Genomic DNA, 17701 nt, shown 5'->3' on the forward strand with positions numbered 1-17701 from the left:
TCACCCTGGCTCCCCTCAAGACAGGCTGGTAAAGCGCCCTACTTGGTACTATCTCACTCACACAATCATGAGTGCACCAAATTCATCCTCCTTCTCTCCAGTTGTACCTTTACCGTTGTCTGCAACGACAATGGCATCTTCTTCCTCTTCAGATGTTATAATTCTTGGCCTCGGCGTTGTCCTAGCTGGCGTTTATTTATTCCGCGACACTCTCTTCGCAGCGGCAAAACCGAAGGCTGCCCCCGCAGTCTCCGCCAAGGCCGCTAATGGATCAGGTAATCCTCGGGACTTCATCGCAAAAATGAAGGAGGGGGTGCGTGCGCTCTTCCACTAGTTATATTAAACCGTTGTTCATAATTCCTATCATTTGATCTTCAGAAAAAGCGGGTTGTGATATTCTATGGCTCACAAACGGGTACCGCAGAAGAATATGCCATCCGCCTCGCTAAGGAAGCCAAGTCCAAGTTCGGTCTCGCCTCACTAGTATGTGATCCCGAGGAGCACGACTTTGAGAATCTCGATCAGCTTCCAGAAGACTGTGCTGCGTTTTTCGTGTTGGCTACATACGGAGAGGGAGAGCCTACGGATAATGCGGTGCAGCTCCTCCAAAACGTCCAAGACGATTCCTTTGCCTTCTCCAATGGAGAACGCAAGCTCGATGGTCTCAAGTATGTCATCTTTGGCCTCGGTAACAGAACCTACGAACATTACAATGTCATTGGGCGTAAGGTCGACGCCGCCTTGGCTGAGATGGGTGCTGTGCGCATTGGGGAAAGAGGTGAGGGCGATGACGATAAAAGTATGGAAGAAGATTACTTGGAGTGGAAAGATGGTATGTGGGAAGCTTTCGCAACGGCCATGGGTGTCGAGGAAGGTCAGGGTGGCGACTCGGCCGACTTTGCAGTTTCGGAACTGGAGTCGCATCCTATAGAGAAGGTCTACCTCGGTGAGCACGTTCCTGAGATTGCCATCTTTCGCTTCTAACCTCTTTCCCAAGGTGAATATTCTGCTCGTGCCTTGACTAAGACCAAAGGCATTCACGATGCCAAGAACCCCTTCGCTGCCCCCATCAGTGTCGCTCGGGAGCTCTTCGAGCCTCATGCTGATCGCAATTGCGTTCACATTGAGTTCAATACTGAAGGATCTGGCATAACTTATCAGCATGGTGACCATCTTGGCGTGTGGCCATTGAACCCCGACGTAGAGGTAGATCGTCTCCTCTGTGTCCTCGGCCTTTCTCAGAAAAAGGACACCGTTATTGGCATTGAATCACTTGATCCGGCTCTTGCCAAAGTTCCTTTCCCCGTCCCAACGACATACGGTACTGTCGTCCGGCATTATATTGATATCAGTGCCGTCGCTGGTCGTCAAATTCTTGGGACTTTGTCCAGGTTTGCACCTACCCCCGAGGCCGAGGCATTCCTCAAAAATTTGAACACAAACAAGGAGGAATACCACAAAGTTGTCGCTAACGGTTGCCTCAAACTGGGTGAGGTTCTTCAATTGGCCGCTGGTAACGATATCACCCTCATCCCTACCCCGGAAAACACCGCTGCATGGACAATACCATTTGATATCATCGTTTCCGCCACGCCTCGTCTCCAACCTCGGTATTATTCCATCTCATCCAGCCCTAAGCTCAATTCCAATAGCATCCACGCCACCGTTGTTGTTCTCAAACACGAGAACATTCCCAGTGAGATCGTCAAGAAGAAATGGGTGCATGGTGTCGGATCCAACTTCCTTCTTAACCTCAAGCACGCTACCAACGGAGAGGCTGTCCCTCTTATCAGCGAAAACGGTGAAGAACGTGTAGCTGTTCCTGCATACCTTGTCGAAGGACCTCGTGGCGCTTACAAGGAGGACACGGTTTACAAGGCTCCCATACACGTGAGGCGCTCAACGTTTAGACTCCCAACAAACCCAAAGAGCCCAGTTATCATGATCGGTCCTGGAACTGTACGTTTATCTATGCTCCATTCTTTGATTTACTCAATATTTGGCCATAGGGTGTCGCTCCGTTCCGCGGTTTCGTTCAAGAGCGCATTGCGTTGGCCCGTCGGTCCATCGAGAAAAACGGCCCAGACGCCCTGACTGATTGGGGTCGTATATCATTGTTCTACGGCTGCCGGAAGTCCACCGAAGATTTCCTTTATAAGGACGAGTGGCCTCAATACACTGAAGAGTTGAAGGGCAAATTTGTTCTCCATTGCGCTTTCTCTCGTGAAAAGTTCAAGCCGGATGGAAGCAAGATTTACGTGCAGGATCTGATATGGCAAGACAGGGAGCACATCGCAGATGCCATCCTCAACGGCAAGGGCTACGTTTATATCTGTGGTGAGGCCAAGAACATGGCCAAACAAGTCGAGGAAGTTCTCGCGAGAATTCTTGGGGAGGCCAAGGGCGGATCAGGTGAGGTAGAGGGTGTGGCCGAGTTGAAGCTCTTGAAGGAGCGTTCACGACTCATGCTGGATGTGTGGAGCTAAACGGGGATTTGGGACTTTACACTTAATGACGTCCATCCCGGTACATACATTTTTTAAAATATCCTTATGCCCTGGACATCGGTACAGTCCTATTACTACTAGATTCAATGGATTAGATTTCTTGAAAGCATATCGAACGCGAAAGACAGAGGATGGAAGGGTTAAAATGTGCAAAGTGTCCTGTCGTCGGCGTTTTCCGGACAACATTTCCTCAGTTAGCCATGCTGAGGACTGGCTTGTCGAGGACCTTGCTTGCACACCGTCAGTTCTCCTCATCGTTCCCGACGCGGAACACATCCCGCCCACCTCTACTACCGGATAAAGAAAACGAGGGGCACGCGGAACCTTCACGGAGCAGTCACCTATCCAACGAAGTACAGACTTCAACTCCGGACCCTCTACTTAGAACTGCTGAGTCTCGCGAATCTCTGACTCCTTCTGACTTGGAGCTCGTCAAAAAGCGCATTCGAGACTGGACTGACCAGGCTGGCATCACAATTCGAAATAGAGCGGATGACTTTACCCTCTCCACGAAAACCACATTCTCCCAGCTTGGTTCGCAGCTCAACAAAGTTACAGGCTATGAAGCGATCGAGGCGCTCAAGCGAGAGGTAGTGGAACAGGGCAAGTTCAATTGCTAACAGCTACATGAATCTCATAAACCTTTATAACCAGAGAATCGAATAAACGCCACGCGTAAAGCCGCAAAACAGGCAAAAGTTGCATACGAAGAAGCTGTTGTCCAACGCTCCAATTCCCAGAGAGAGGTGAATGATCTCCTCTCAAGAAAATCCACTTGGACGGACGGCGATGTGGTTCGCTTCACAGCAATTGTTCGGCAGGATCACCTTTACGAACAGGAGGAAGCACGGGCAAAGGCGGGTGTAAACGAGATGGAAGATGCGGTAGAACGGGAATTCAGCCAACTCATGCGCAGCATTCTTGCGCGCTACCACGAGGAGCAAGTTTGGTCTGACAAAATCCGGAGTGCATCGACCTATGGCCAGCTGGCGGCTTTAGGCCTCAACTTGCTTGTTTTTGTGATCGCAATCGTGGCGGTTGAGCCTTGGAAGCGGCGAAGGCTGGCACAAACTTTCGAGAGAAAGGTTGAGGAGCTAAGCAAGGAGAATGCTACAAGACTTGAGGTTAGCATGGAGGCGATCGAAAAGAGGCTTGCAGAACAGGAATCCATGCTGCGGACATTTACGGAGATAGTCTCCCAAAAGGCTGAGACGATACCACCCCTTCCTCAGCCTCTAAATGAAGCGGACAAGCCCGCTACCCCCGACAGTTCTTTGACAGAAACTGTTCAGAGACGATGGGACTTGGCGTTGATAGGCACTGGTGTTTTCGCGGCAGGTGTAATAGGCAGCCTTCTGATAGGCCGATAACAATGATTAATGGATCTGGCACTTCCTGGACGCGTCTGAGGAAGCTGCTTATAGAACTCAATGGTTGGACCACTGATGCGGAACTGATCGCCACGGAAGGCAGAGATGCGACAAAGACGTACATTCGACTGGCTGAATTCATTTGCTATCAAGTAATGGATCATCTCACCTAGGATCAATGCATTTATTGCTGTTTCATCAAGCTGCATCATCACCTTCTAAGAGTGTATGGATAAACCATCCTCTTCACAGAGTTTGGTTTTCATTTTGAACGTTGAGGCTTCGATATACGCGGCAACGGACTCTGTATAAAAGGAGGACATTAGCCATGCAACTGGCCGAGTTTAAAACTGAAACCAACCGATCACGAAGCAGTTCCCCGGCACTCTCCAATACCTGGCATGCTTGCCACGTATCGACGTCCCACTTCGACCATCCCCATCCCTCCTTGATCTTACGAAGATACGTGATGAATTGATTGAACGTCTGAATAAGGCTTGCTCACCTCTGGCTTCTTGTGGGGAGCTAGAACGACTAGCCATCGTACATATGTACTCAACTCCCAAAGAAGTGAGAACAGTTCGGAGGGGTTTTCGACCAGATGTAAAGCAAAGGAGCAAATCACCATTTCGACGGACCGCCGTGATTGCTGGCCTTCGGCGTTTTCTGGGATATTGTCTACTTGAATTGGAACTTTGGAAATATCTGAGTAGATGTTTGGGAAATGTCCTTCAGCAATTTCTTTAAAGCTGAGAGACGAGCATTCAAGGGACGTTCGATCCTTGTATGCCACCGACGTGAACTGATGAGTTGTTAATTTAACACGTTCATTGAGAGGATGGATCTGAAACTGACGGGATCTGCAGCAGCTACACGAGGTGGAGGGAACTCCGGTCCAAGTGAAACGGTCACGGTCTGGGGCTTTCTTCGAAGAGGTACAGTTGCAGGTTGTGAGTCGATAAACGGAGTTTCCTTTGAACCGCTCGATTCTGCGTAGATGCGTTTCCCAGCCTTCCACCATTCCGCGAATGGCAATGTCACTTCTCCACTACGCCGCAGCGGGATTGGAGCAATCTAACGCATAGGGTGTAGATAGGCTTACATACCTCCCTAAACCATTCGGTGGATGTGAGTTGGCGCACGCATAAAACTAGCCGAGACGAACCACACGCCATGTCAAAGAGGAGAATTTGATTATCAGGTTGTCGGGAAACATTTAGGTGTTCCATCTGCCACCATCTGCAATAATTTATTCCCCGAAAAAAGACACAAAGTCGGGTGGGTAAAATCAAGCATACCTATTGAACCAAATGAATAAACATGATCGTATTCCTGGAAAGTGAGGATTCCGATAGGTTGCGCCGACTTTCTTATAGTACTGTTCCGGCAAGTAAGAGTACGATAAGACGGCGAAGTTTCAACGGAATGATCTCTCGAACCTCTTCAACACCAAATTCATCATAATTTTCTCGCATAGAAGAAGAGAGAATTCCGACGATAGGGGCCTTGTTACCACGCGACATGGTTGCAAACGATGAACAGAGGTGGCTCGGATGCTGCCGGATCGTGAGCTCAACCCACTACGAGAAGTTATGACCTCGTTCATCATACGCAGTCATGTCGGGCGTACACCTCCACCCGAGTGGACACAAGACCACTCATGCTCCTTCTGCCGCATCATCAGTGGTGAGCTGCTAGCCACGAAGGTATATGAAGATGAGAATGTCATCGCCATCCTAGGTACGTTGAATATTTGAACAGAGAAATCCACCCATTTCATCTGTTCTTGTAGACATCCTTCCCCTGCGGAAGGGGCATACATTGGTCATACCTAAACCACATATCTCTAGGCTTTCTGACCTTCCTCCTGAATTTGCCGCGGCAACGGGAAAAGTTGTCTCGAGGGTAGCTCGTGCGCTGACTGAAGGTATACGTGAATTATGTTACACTACGGAGCTGATTTATTCTCAGCTCTTGGAAACACCGCGTTGAATGTCGTATGTAATCAGGAATATGCCCAAGCCATTCCCCATGTAAGCATTGTATTTCGTCCAACTCGTTAATTCAGGAATCGAACGCCTATACAGGTCCATTTTCATATTATTCCCGCCCCTGTCTTCGGGATGTCGTCGTCGTCGCTTCCCGACACGGCCTCTTCTCCACTTACAGTGACTCACATGCATCAAAAGGAATTCGAAGCTCGCGAAGAGTTAGACGATGACGATGCAGCGGTACTCTTCAGGAAGATACGAGCCCATTTATAAACAATTTTCACCAGGATGGTGACGCTTGACATTCTACAAATACCCTACAATTTAAAGAATAACTACCCGCTAAGTTGATGCCTTTCGACTTTAATGCACAGTATCCTTCGTTAAAATTAGCTTTGAACCTTCTCAGAGGAAGGTTCTGCAGAAGCAGTCTCCTTAGGGGTTTCGGTAGGCGGCGAAGAACTGGATGCTGCTTTCGCCTTTTCCTCTGCAGCGATGCGACGTGCCTCCTCGTGAATGTCCGTGACCTGCTTGGTCGTGGTGGTATAGAAGTTCCAAACTTTCTGTCCTAAAGGAGAGGCCACGGCCTTGCCATAATACTTTGTCAGGTCGCATGAGAGTAGATTCCCACCGCAGCAAACGGACTTACGTCTTGTGCTATTTTGCTGTAGCCCTTTTGCTCGTCAACGGCCCTCGCTTGCTGGCTTGCTGATGCAACGGTCGATTGAAGCTTCCCCGAGATAGTTTGCTCTGGCCCTAATGCGCGTTCTCCTACAGACTTGTCCAGTGACTGGAAATAGGTAAGGAAGCGTTTGGAAATCCCCTGCGTTTCTGTGGATAGAACATTCAACCAGATGAGCGAGTTGTGAAGCATGGCGCTACGAACGATCGATGTCAATGGCTCGCTGAAGGATGTGGTCGGAAAGTGCGTATCCTTTCGCCAAATATTCGGCAGCGACTTGGGTAGGGTTCCGTCAGCTGAAAAAACGACAACTTAGAGATTATACATACTGCCAGCACGTGGTTTATCAGTTTGCTCGATGGGATGTCCCTCCCCTGTTACGTCATGGGGCTCATCATGGTGGACGACCTCTGAGGTGACAGACAAAGTCGATCCGTCTAAAGTACCTCCATTCAACTGCGACCATTCAGTATAAAAAGACATCAATGGGTGAAAATAGACACTTACCATTAGCGCGGTCTTTGCTGCACTAGGTTTCTCAAAGGCAATGATTGCCTTGCCCGATTTCTCACCCTCTATGCTAATCGATGTGATTCTGATAGCTGGATGTTAGATATGAAGGTGCGTATTGGACTGAACACCTTACTTGCCACAGAAACTATGACGAAATTAAGAAAGATCAGCCTGGTCGCGATAATCAAGATCATGAAGACCACGTACGTGAAGAAGTCATGTAATTGAGCCTGTGTAGTGGATGGTGCGATTCCAGAGACCTATGTTCAGGGTGAGTAATTGAGTGCGTGCGTCGGCGGCAGAACTGACATTGACAGTATGGGACGCCATGATGGTTTGAGATAGGTGTCTTGGCAATCACTTCGCCAATCTTGTAGTAAACCATCCGTATGACATCATCGTGACTTCATTGACTGCTCCAGCAAAAACTCTAATTTCTACAAAATCATTTGATACACTATCTCACTCAATACGAAACAATGTAGTAAAAGCTCACATCGACCCAAAGTTGAATGCAGCGTATTATTGACGATCACGTTGGAGTTGTTAAAATGAACGCCTTCTCGAAAATAGCCGATAGTCCACTCAATGATACACCTTGATGTTTTATTTCGCAAAAAATATTCTGAAATTAATAGAGGGGCATTTATCTCAGATTTTCAGGTAGTTTTTGTAGTAAAAGATCCAAAAAAGATCGTGCCTAAATTTGTTGAATCTACCACCTCTACAAGCACAGTGAAGAATAACCATGAACATAATGTGTTCCTGCTTATATTTGGACGCCTTGTACTGTAACTCCCATGATCACGACAATAGAATCGTATTACAACAAGTGTTGCAACGCCGTTATCTGCAGGTTCTGGAACAAGGTGGATTTGTTCCAACGTCATCGCTGTCTTGGAAACACTTGTACTAGACATCACACCCATGCACCTAGACAATTGAGTGTTGACAGTTGGTGAAGCACACTGAGTCACGTGCAGGCAAAGTAGATGCAATCGGAGGCAAAATATTTATATGTCAAATACTAAAATGGAGAACGAAATCTGCCCTTCACAGTTCACGCCCTTCTGTGTTGTGGTCTACGACAACCCAATATTGCACTTTCTCTATCGACCTGCCTATTTCTCTCGACTTATCCCAACAACTACACGGTATACCGTACACCGCCCAGTCGGTCATCTTTGTGGGGCTGGTGTGAACGCCTATAGAGTTCGGGCACTGCTCCCTCACTCTACATCTACTTTCCCGTTGACCTGCTGTAGCTTGAACCCTTTCAGACAGTACACAGTCATCGGGCGTCTCTGTCGGGGCTGACGGCATACCCAGCCTCCCGTTCATCGGCACAGTTAGAACTCCGGTCACCTTTCTGTGTATCTTTCTTTCAGACTCGACACCATGGTAAGTCAGTCGCACGAGAAAGAAATGCTTCATAGCTCTGATCCCCATCGCCTAGACCCTCCGAAGCTTAAAGCGGCTCGATGATACTCCTACAATTTCCCGCGACAACCCTTCGGTGCCCATAGAAATACCCACTCGACGTAGGCCAATTCTTTCGCCACTCACTTCCCCTGTTGAACGTCAGTTCTCGCCCGATCTTCTCTTTGAGATGTCTCCAGTTACGTCCGAGTTTTCGCCATCCACAAACCATCATTTCAAGCTTTCAACATCGTCAGTCATAAGAGATCACGAACCATTTATGTACACTGTCCCATCCTTTTCCGATTTACGTCCTTCGAATTCCGGCTCCCACCCTCCCCGTCGTGGCGTGCCATACGGCCTTGCTGATGTGATGCCAGCAGAGGCTGACCGGAGCAATCAACACATTTCACGAACAACCTTTCGGCAGCCAACCAATTACAGTGTTTATGCCAATCCCTGGTCTAAGCCTTCAAGTCCCGGGGTTGTCAAAAGCACTCCGACTACCAAAATCTCTGGCTTTCTCCCCATCAATCAAAATCAACCGCCAATGACGAACACAGCACCTCGGTCAACGGAACGGCTATCCCCTACTCCAAGGCGATCCTCGTACTCGTCGTCGCCGTGGATCTTGCCAGGAAAGGAAGATAGCCAGGAAGGTGACCTTGCGTATTCCGAAACAGACCCTGGCGCGCTCGACTTTCAGGCTCATATGCTTCGGCGATTTGAGAAACAGAACCCTTCCCAGGGTTTCCGCTCATACCTGTGAACTGGGAATCGGACGACTACGTAGGGAGGATGAATCAAGAGTACTTTAAAATGTAAGCTCCATCAGTGGCACGACAACGTCTCTCTAACTCTCGTCGACTTTTTCCTTGTTTTTTTTTTCCACAGCTGATAATCAACTTAATTATATACCGCCACTCAACTCGTCCCCCATAGACAGACGAGTAATGCAGACTTAGTAGTCCCTTTTAAAATCCGCCACTTCGAGGTCGAAGTCCCTGCACTAAACATTGGAATTCCATTATAGAGTCGTTACTTAGTATCGCAAGGACCTTCGCACTTCTTCGCCTTTCTTATACACAGCTCTTTAGACTACTTTCCATCATTACCAATTATTCCATATAGCCTTCCATGGTTGGATGAATTTCTTTCGGCCAGAGGCCCACCAAGTCTTTCCGTGTTGAGGTCTATTTCGGCGATCAGATCGACGATCTGGATCCCGATTTAAAATTTTGATTCCGTCTCCTCCGATCATCTGCCTTCGTGGCCGTTATCTGCAGCCAACTCATCGATCTCAATTCGAAATACTGCTCACCTTCAACAAATTGGAAGTAGTAACAGGTAGTGGCTTTCAATACAATCATCCACGGTATTACCATCTATTACCATCCTTTGGGCTCAATATTACTACGAATGTCATGACCTCAAGTAGATATGTTATGGAAGGCAAGAGCTAGTTCACAACGCCACTTCTGATAGCCCTGCGACTTCAATCACGCCACCAACAAGATGTAGGCTGCCAGTAACCAAGACTTGGGTCCAGTTGTCAGAAATCGATTTCGATCCTTCAACTTCCTTCACGGCATGCTCGATGGATGGTAAGACATGTATGCAATCAGGAGGGTAATCTGGGTACAATATCGACCAAGCCACCGCAAGCTGATGTTGAGTCTTGAGTTCTTCGAGATCACTGTTTGGCAAGGCGGTAGCTGCGAGGTCTGAATCTATCGTTTGGTCAGGCCAGCTTTCCATACGCGTGACAATAGACTCACCACTTTTAAACTGACCTCCTGCGTAAGTCACATTAGTACAGAAGATCACTTGATCGAAGAAGTATTCTGGCTGATCTTCGCGACATTGAATCCGAAGCTGGTCGATTAGCTTATTTCGTATCGTGCCCAGAAGACTATCGCCAGAACGGCCACTTGTGCAGTTAAATATGAGAACGCGAGTCACTTGTCTGGCAAAAAGTCAATCTGTGGAGCCATGCAACCATGGCTGAGCCTCACTTGTCGTCCTTGTGACCGCTTGCATCTGAAGAAAAACCAACGCCAGGATTCGCGAACCATTGAATACAGTATTCTAGACTTTCGGCAGTGTGGGCTCCATCAAGATACCATGTCACTTGTGAGCGTTTCGGATCCACAACGGTTTGGCAACGGCCAGGTAAGCTGGTCTTCTCGAGGCCGAAAACAAAAGATTCCGGTAATTCCTGATCGTCCTGAAAAGATGATTGCTTCTTTAGAAATTCCTTAGCAAGACTAACAGCGAGGCTGGCGTTTTGCAACTGATGTCGACCAGCAAGGCCTTGAAAGGGCTGAGCAATTTGAAAAGGCAATGGAATGTGACTGACTTACCCAATTTTACTTTGTCGAGTTCATGATTCAATGGGACGATGGTAAAAGAGGATGACTGGAGATAATTCAGACAAGTTCGCCAACTTCGTTCATCCAGTCGGAGATAGTACCTTCAGTTCTCTCGCGCGACTATCTAACACCTGAGCCCCTTCTTTTGGCTGGATGACGGTGTACGCAGGCACGCCCTCCTGATTTAGATTCTCAGAAAGTCAGATGTCATGGAACACTAATCGCCTGCCTTGAAGATTCCGCCTTTGTGCCAGGCAATTTCTGTCAGTGTTGTTCCCAAAACAGCCACATGGTCCAACCCCAAAGAGGTGACTCCCGTTACGACAGGCTTTGGGACGATGTTCGTGATGTCGTATGTCCCGCCTACACCAACTTCAAGAATTGTTGCGTTGACCTTGGCTTCCATAAACGCGCGGAAAGCGACCAGCGTTATAAATCGGAAGTATCCAGGCATCAGGGGGGTGTCTTCCATCGCCCTCTGTAGCCCCGATTACTACTTGAGCAAGTGACGATTTCTATGCAGCATCTTACCGTATCATTTTTCTTGAGCCTATCCCAAACTTCAAAGAAATGCTTTGCAAAGTGCACCTCCGAGAGGGGAGCGCCATCGATCCTAATTCTCTCTCGCACAGCAACCATGTGAGGAGAGGTATATAATCCTAGCAGCGTCGGATGTGAGATAGTGGTCTATGCTAGAACGGAGATACGTGCGAACCTACTTTCCATCCGGGCATCGCCTGTCGAAGGATGGAATCTGTGAAAGCACTAGTTGAACCTTTGCCTTTTGTCCCTGTGATATGTATAATGTTGAGTGCATTTAGTTGATCTGGCTTGTGCTCATTTGAGTGTTGAATCCAAAGTATTCGATAGAAAACCTACCTGATAGCCGATCCTCTCCAAGTACTCGAGCATTTTTGGTATGGCGAACTGGCTCGAACGACCGCCAGAAGCTCGAACGGCCTCGAGAGACGCTGCATTGGACTGCAAGGAATTCAAAAGATCGATAGCCTCCCCGTAAGATCTGGTAGACATGGTTCCCTTGAGCACTAGCCTTTGGAACAATTTGGTGGTTGATCGATAGGACTTGACCAATGACCAATTTAGACGCCTGGCACGAACACACATGACATGAGTTGCGTGATCTCCACGTTACGTGCTAATTCCTCTCGCTATTATTCAGCAAGTATCTGCTACAGACACGGTTAACGCGCCCTCTCAGCTAGCCTTCAAGTCAACTTAAATTGTTCCGATTTATGGGGGATACTAGCCCTCGTTATCAGCCGTATCAGAAACAAGACAGTGCGAATTTCGACTTACCTGCGGCAAGTTCATCTTTCACTCAGAGTCTCAAGGAAAGCTAAGTTCTCCGGGATTGTAGCGAGAAAAAGAAATCATCGTATCATCGTCTTTTCGCCTTGCAAGCGACCTTGGTGGAACTTGACTCGGCCAGCCTTCAGTGCAACTTCAGTGTCAACAATAAACAATCGACAAATGGCAAGCACGAACAAGCAAGGGGATACACGATCACGTGTCGGCTAAGTGACCATCGTTGAACGAATTGAAATTCAACAGTTCAACACACTTTACCACCCGCCCACCGTTTCTAGCGCCCTCATTTGTGGCAGGCGCCGCTAGGAGTTATGATATCGTCTGCTCCAGGCTGGCAAACCGAAGAATTACAAGATGAATGGGTAGATCTGGATCCTGAAAACGAAAACGACGACGATGAGAATGATCTAACCTATGGCACGCGGTCTATCTCATTCACGGTCCCCCTAACTGCACACATCCATACCAATAGCGATTACGAAGAAGATGGTGGCCCTTCAGCCAACACATCTCGCGCCGTAGGAACCTTTCTTATCCGTGATGACGTTGCGCATTTGCCGCTGCTACTGAAAACACCAGGAGCGAACAAGAAGGGCCTGATTAAAGATTTCTTCACCCCTCTTCCTCTGGAACGTATGTTCGAACCACCGTCTCCTCCTACTGATTCTCTTGCGTGCGTGAAATCTTCTCCGCCACCTGCGTCACAACCAGCCGACAAAGGGGATGAAATAGTTCAAACAGACATGCCCAATATGAACTCATTCCATGGACGCAAGGCCAGCGCATCCTGTCAGTTTACCTTCTCAGTGCCAAAGGATGTTTCTTCAAGACTCGGGGTTGCATTTCCCCAAGCCCAAAGCACCCCGAACCCGCCTTTCCCTCAACGCAGTGCTCCGGCTACGGACCCCCGTCTCCGCCTATTTCAGTTTCAATACGATACATACACCCGGGACCATTTATCTGCAATGGTAGATTCAATCGCGATCAATACTCCATCGGGGACTGGGACGACGACATCCCCCACGAGCTTTGACCAGGCATTGTCTCGTGTCTCGGAGGCCGTTGGTTCCGTTACAAATAATACCTATCATCTACGCAGTGCTAAACGTGTTAAACTTAGTCCCGCCACCGATTTCTATGGCGAAGGCGCAGGCGCAGGCGCCACGATACTCCGTCCGAAGCTGTACGGAAAGGACTACGTTGGAGAATCGCGCTCCCTCATGCAGCAGATTAAGCAGGCGCGTGATTTCTCTACAATTTCGTCAGTCGCTAGTGCTCCAAAGGATTCTCCATCTACTTCTCCTGTTAACCTCAAATCTGACGACTCTCGACTATCTACCACAAACAGAGGTACGTGGATGACTTTCAATGAAAATATGTCTTAACTTTATCACCGTAGATTCGAACCATTCATTCCTAACCGTTCCAGGAAATTCCAAGAGCATCCATTCCTCCTCCAGCTCGATCGGATCGAAAGTCAACATCTATTCATCCTCTACATATCGTCAAAATGCTGCTGCATTGATGGACCAGATTAAGCAAGACATGAAACATCACAAGCGGATATTTTCTGGCGATTCTGATGTTTCCCATCTCACAACGCATGTTGGGCAACATGGGTGCGTTCACCATTTTAACTTTCTCATTGTGCTCATCCTGATTTCTTTAGTCAAAAGGATAATGAAAATCCGAGACGTGCAATCAACTCCCCAGGTCACCGTCGCACTTCATCCTCGAAATCTAACTCTTCGCGGCACAAGGCCAGCTCGCGAAAAGCCCAACCACATGATGATAGCAGTCAAGTGCTAGCTGATAAGTTTTCTAACTGTTCCTTGCGAACAGAAGTTTCATCCCCAAGCATAAGCTCGTCACAACGCGCTGCGCGGCAAGAGTTACCGCAACCCCCGCCTTCGACGCTAGCTCCTCCCGCACATCCCTCTCTTCGTAACAATGAAGACCTCAATCGATTTGTGTCCTCCAGCACAGCATCCGGCACGACGCTCACGGCGTGTAGTGCACCTTCCTTCATTAAACATGCTGGCCCAGCCCACCTGAAGACAATTGTCCCAGGAGATGTTCCAACTCTACCGGATAGATACGGAGATATGCTTTTTGACAAAATTATGATGAGGTGGATCAAGAGTGGCACACAACTAACAATGGATGGTGACCAGACTGGCTTCTCCGCTGGGGAAATGAGTGAAGATCCCTTCGGCGATATCGAAAGTCTAGTCGACGATTCAAGAGGGATGGACCCCAACCTTCGCGAATTTACGGAGGACTTTGACGAGCTACCTGGCGGCGGAGGTGAAATGAGCCGAATAGAGGAACGATCGGAGGTTGACGACGCGGAAGAACTGGAACTTACCAGCTTTTCAACAGATGCATCCGCCCATGTGGTTGATATCATGACAGGCGTCGACACAACTGGATTCGACGATGGCGACCAAACCACTGACTCCGACGACGATTTGGACCTCACTGCGACACAAGAGGAAATTCGGGATTTTGAATCGGACGAAGAAGAAACGCGTCCACCGGAGTTCCAAGGTCCTCTTTACAGACCCTCAAATCATCCGCAGCTTGTTGCTACCTTGACTGTCCCAAGTATCGACGTCCCAGATCTCAGCACTCCGAGCCGCAAAAACCCATCGCCAGCATCGTTGACACCCGTCATTCGATCTGCGCTAAAAAGCAACAGCGCTACACCCACCTCTGCCTTGAAGAATTCCCATCGCCACAAGTACCAGACACCCTTGCATGAGCGAGGTCACCGTCGGTCTGTGAGTTTCTCTGATGGGAAACATGAAGGGCCGATTCAAGGGCTTAGTTCTTCTACTAGTGGTGAAGAATTTAGCCGCGCATTGGAAGCATTGTCGCAGTCAAGTCTTAGTGGTTCTAGCGGAGTTGTTCAGTCAGTCAGATCAAAGCGGATAGCGGACATGATGCACGCGCTGGAAGATGAGGGTGAGTGTCTACCCCATCCTATTCGTCTCAATGTAATCTTCACGCCTTGAACAGATGATTTGATTGACGACGACTCTCCCTCGAAAACAAGTAGCGCCGGAAGGCCAGATGAATTGCGACCCCTTGCTTCTCGACAGCCGGTCAACGATACCCCAGGTAATTCCAAGGCTGATGCGCCGCGCAGGACATTATCTAGATCCCAGACGCATCGACCCTCCCCTGCGAAGCGAAGTTTTACCAGGGCCAATGGAACATTCTTGACGGAATGTTCATTCGGGGTGGCTCGTGATCGACTAGTGGAGGTCATCACAGACATCCAACCCTTCGAACCGCATTGGGAGGAACTCAGTTCAATCAATTTGTCAAATAGGAAGCTGGAAAGTTTGGCGCGGCTTAAGGAGTTTTTACCGCGGCTTGATTCACTGAATGTGTAAGTCTTCTAGTGTCGCTTACCCGGAGCTGGAAACTGATTTCAGATAAATTACCTCAAGAAACACCAATTTATTATCTTGGCTTAGTGGAATTCCGACGACGTTGAGGACACTTTCTGTCGCTTGTAACAGGTGGGGAAACTGAGTTTGGACGTGTCCTGTAAAATTGATGACCCTATTTGTTAGCCTTACAGGACTTACATCGTACAGCCACCTGCTCAACCTTGAAAACCTTGACATAAGTCATAACGAGGTTGAGTCCCTGCGTCGTGAGTAATCCCCCCTAATGGCACCACTACCCCGCCCTTATCCCTGCACGTCGAGAACTGGGTTGTCTGCGGCATCTCCGAGAACTCAAGGCTGACGGCAACAATATAACGAGTATCGATGGACTAGAGCATTTGGATGGCCTCGTAAAACTCAGCCTTCAAAGCAATTCTATTCCTTTCGTTGATTTTGGCCATTGCCGGTGGTTCGTCTTTCAGGGTTTCCTTATGGAGTTGACGAAGATTCACCCTCATTTTGCAGGAGCCGCTTAGAGATGCTGAACATCAGCTACAATCAGTTGGACAATGTCCAAGGGCTTTCATCATTGCAATCATTGGTTGCTCTAAACCTCGGTGCGTGATAGCACGCACGTTATGTGCTTCGAGTCTGACTCCACTCCATTCATCTAGACGGCAACTTTTTGAAGGACCTTGAGATGAAGAACCCTCTGCCACGGCTACGGATTCTGCGGGTCAGTGCCAATCGACTCTGTCACCTTCAGGTCGCCGCTGTGCCCAACCTTCGCACGCTTTATGCGGACAATAATGCGCTATCGAGTCTAGTCAAGGTTGATCGCTTGAGCAAATTAGAAAACCTCAGCTTACGGAATCAGAGTGGACGAGGACTGTAAGTAGATTTTGATGCATCTAATTATGCTGCTGATCCCCATTTAAATTAGAAAATTTTTGACCCGCGATGTTCGCGATGTGAAGCGACTGTACCTCTCTGGTGAACAATGTCTATTTCGTTTTTGGTTGATATTTACAAGACTTCATAGGCAATCCCCTCAACACCAGCCTCTTGGAGGAACCATGTTACAACCTGGTATATTTAGAGCTGGCCGCTTGTCGGTTGACCGCGCTCCCCGAGGGAATGGCGAGGCTAGTTCCGAACCTAAGGGTGCTGAATCTCAACTACAACTTCCTGGAGGATGTTCGGCTGCTAGAAGGACTCACGAGGTTACAAAAGCTGACCATCATTGGCTCTCGATTGAAAAGCACGAAGCCTCTGATCCGGCTACTCCAACGGACGCCAGATGTGGAAATGCTTGATTTTAGGTGCGTTTCTAATGTATTTTGTTGGCTACGGAGCTGTTTATGCGGTGGTCGGCTGACATCATTTCGGTTTTATTTTGGATGATACTGGCTCTGACATAATCTTTCACAGGATGAACCCGTGTACACTTGGGTGGTACCTGCCGCTTCTCGTCAAGGACGTGCCTGGGGCTTTGCAACCCTCTGAAGGGACGTCGGGAGGCAAGAGCGAGAAAGTGTTAGTGCCACAAGGGTGGCAAGAGCTGGATTCGAAATTCCGGCGAGATCTACCGAACGAGGCGTACATTGGACGATTGGCATACCGAGGACTAATTATGCAAGCTTGCCCTCGAATACGAATGTTGGATGGTGTGGGGGTGTCTGAGAAGGAGCGTATGAAAGCGCATCATTTGCTGCAGGGGATTTTGAGGAAGGGGAAGACGATGGTATCAAAGGGGAAGATGAGAGTAGGAGGTGGTGCATAGTGATCGAGGAATCGGAACATGTTTGGGAGATGGTGCCTGTTTGCAGGACATTATGGACTGAGATTGAATGGGGTTGCCGTAAGATAAGAGGGATCAGATGAACTTTTGCACCCGTTTCCAACGGCGGAGGAATTGAGCGGGATGGACGCAATCGAACTGGTCGGGTGCCTTCTAATTAAACCATAACAAGCTGACCGGAAAAGGAAAGGCAGTCGGCAGAAACAACAAGTACATACAAACAAGGATATTACCTAAGATACGGTGAGATCAGAGTTTGGATCTGGTTGATTAGTTGAGAGATCTTGCGCAGATTTGCAGGATATTGTTTCTCGTT

At 48.5% G+C, this 17701-nt stretch overlaps 5 protein-coding genes across 5 annotated transcripts; 4 read left to right on the top strand and 1 right to left on the bottom strand.

Moving 5' to 3' along the window:
• Positions 1-130: 130 nt before the first annotated feature.
• Positions 131-2613, top strand: LACBIDRAFT_177012 (uncharacterized protein; the record flags this gene model as incomplete). The annotated part of the gene is made up of 4 exons (XM_001875773.1): positions 131-313; positions 379-946; positions 998-1959; positions 2010-2613. The coding sequence occupies 4 exons, from the start codon at positions 131-133 to the stop codon at positions 2484-2486; spliced, it is 2190 nt and encodes a 729-aa protein (XP_001875808.1). The 3' UTR covers positions 2487-2613.
• Positions 2614-3013: 400 nt separating this feature from the next.
• LACBIDRAFT_161335 (uncharacterized protein) lies at positions 3014-3718 on the top strand (the record flags this gene model as incomplete). The annotated part of the gene is made up of 2 exons (XM_001875774.1): positions 3014-3097; positions 3164-3718. Coding segments are annotated over 2 exons (639 nt in total), but the record flags the coding sequence as incomplete, so codon positions are not given.
• Positions 3719-5708: 1990 nt separating this feature from the next.
• LACBIDRAFT_309035 (uncharacterized protein) lies at positions 5709-7406 on the bottom strand. The gene is made up of 10 exons (XM_001876193.1): positions 7373-7406; positions 7271-7323; positions 7197-7208; positions 7058-7145; positions 6880-7006; positions 6755-6826; positions 6518-6699; positions 5965-6467; positions 5849-5910; positions 5709-5804 (listed from the first exon to the last, which is right to left on the bottom strand). Exons 1-8 carry the CDS (start codon positions 7391-7393, stop codon positions 6258-6260), a joined length of 765 nt encoding a protein of 254 aa, XP_001876228.1. The 5' UTR covers positions 7394-7406; the 3' UTR covers positions 5709-5804; positions 5849-5910; positions 5965-6257.
• A 1055-nt stretch (positions 7407-8461) lies between these two features.
• On the top strand, positions 8462-9251 carry LACBIDRAFT_322864 (uncharacterized protein; the record flags this gene model as incomplete). Its single annotated transcript, XM_001875775.1, has 2 exons — positions 8462-8464; positions 8520-9251. 2 exons carry the CDS (start codon positions 8462-8464, stop codon positions 9249-9251), a joined length of 735 nt encoding a protein of 244 aa, XP_001875810.1.
• A 5706-nt stretch (positions 9252-14957) lies between these two features.
• Positions 14958-17310, top strand: LACBIDRAFT_171620 (uncharacterized protein; the record flags this gene model as incomplete). The annotated part of the gene is made up of 10 exons (XM_001875776.1): positions 14958-15156; positions 15205-15580; positions 15669-15713; positions 15768-15850; positions 15906-16053; positions 16110-16201; positions 16259-16475; positions 16528-16577; positions 16627-16906; positions 17016-17310. Coding segments are annotated over exons 1-10 (1617 nt in total), but the record flags the coding sequence as incomplete, so codon positions are not given.
• Between the last annotated feature and the right edge of the window lie 391 nt (positions 17311-17701).

This window comes from Laccaria bicolor, genomic scaffold (genome assembly GCF_000143565.1).
Source record: "Laccaria bicolor S238N-H82 LACBIscaffold_3 genomic scaffold, whole genome shotgun sequence".
In the NCBI taxonomy this organism is placed as follows: Eukaryota; Fungi; Basidiomycota; class Agaricomycetes; order Agaricales; family Hydnangiaceae; genus Laccaria; species Laccaria bicolor.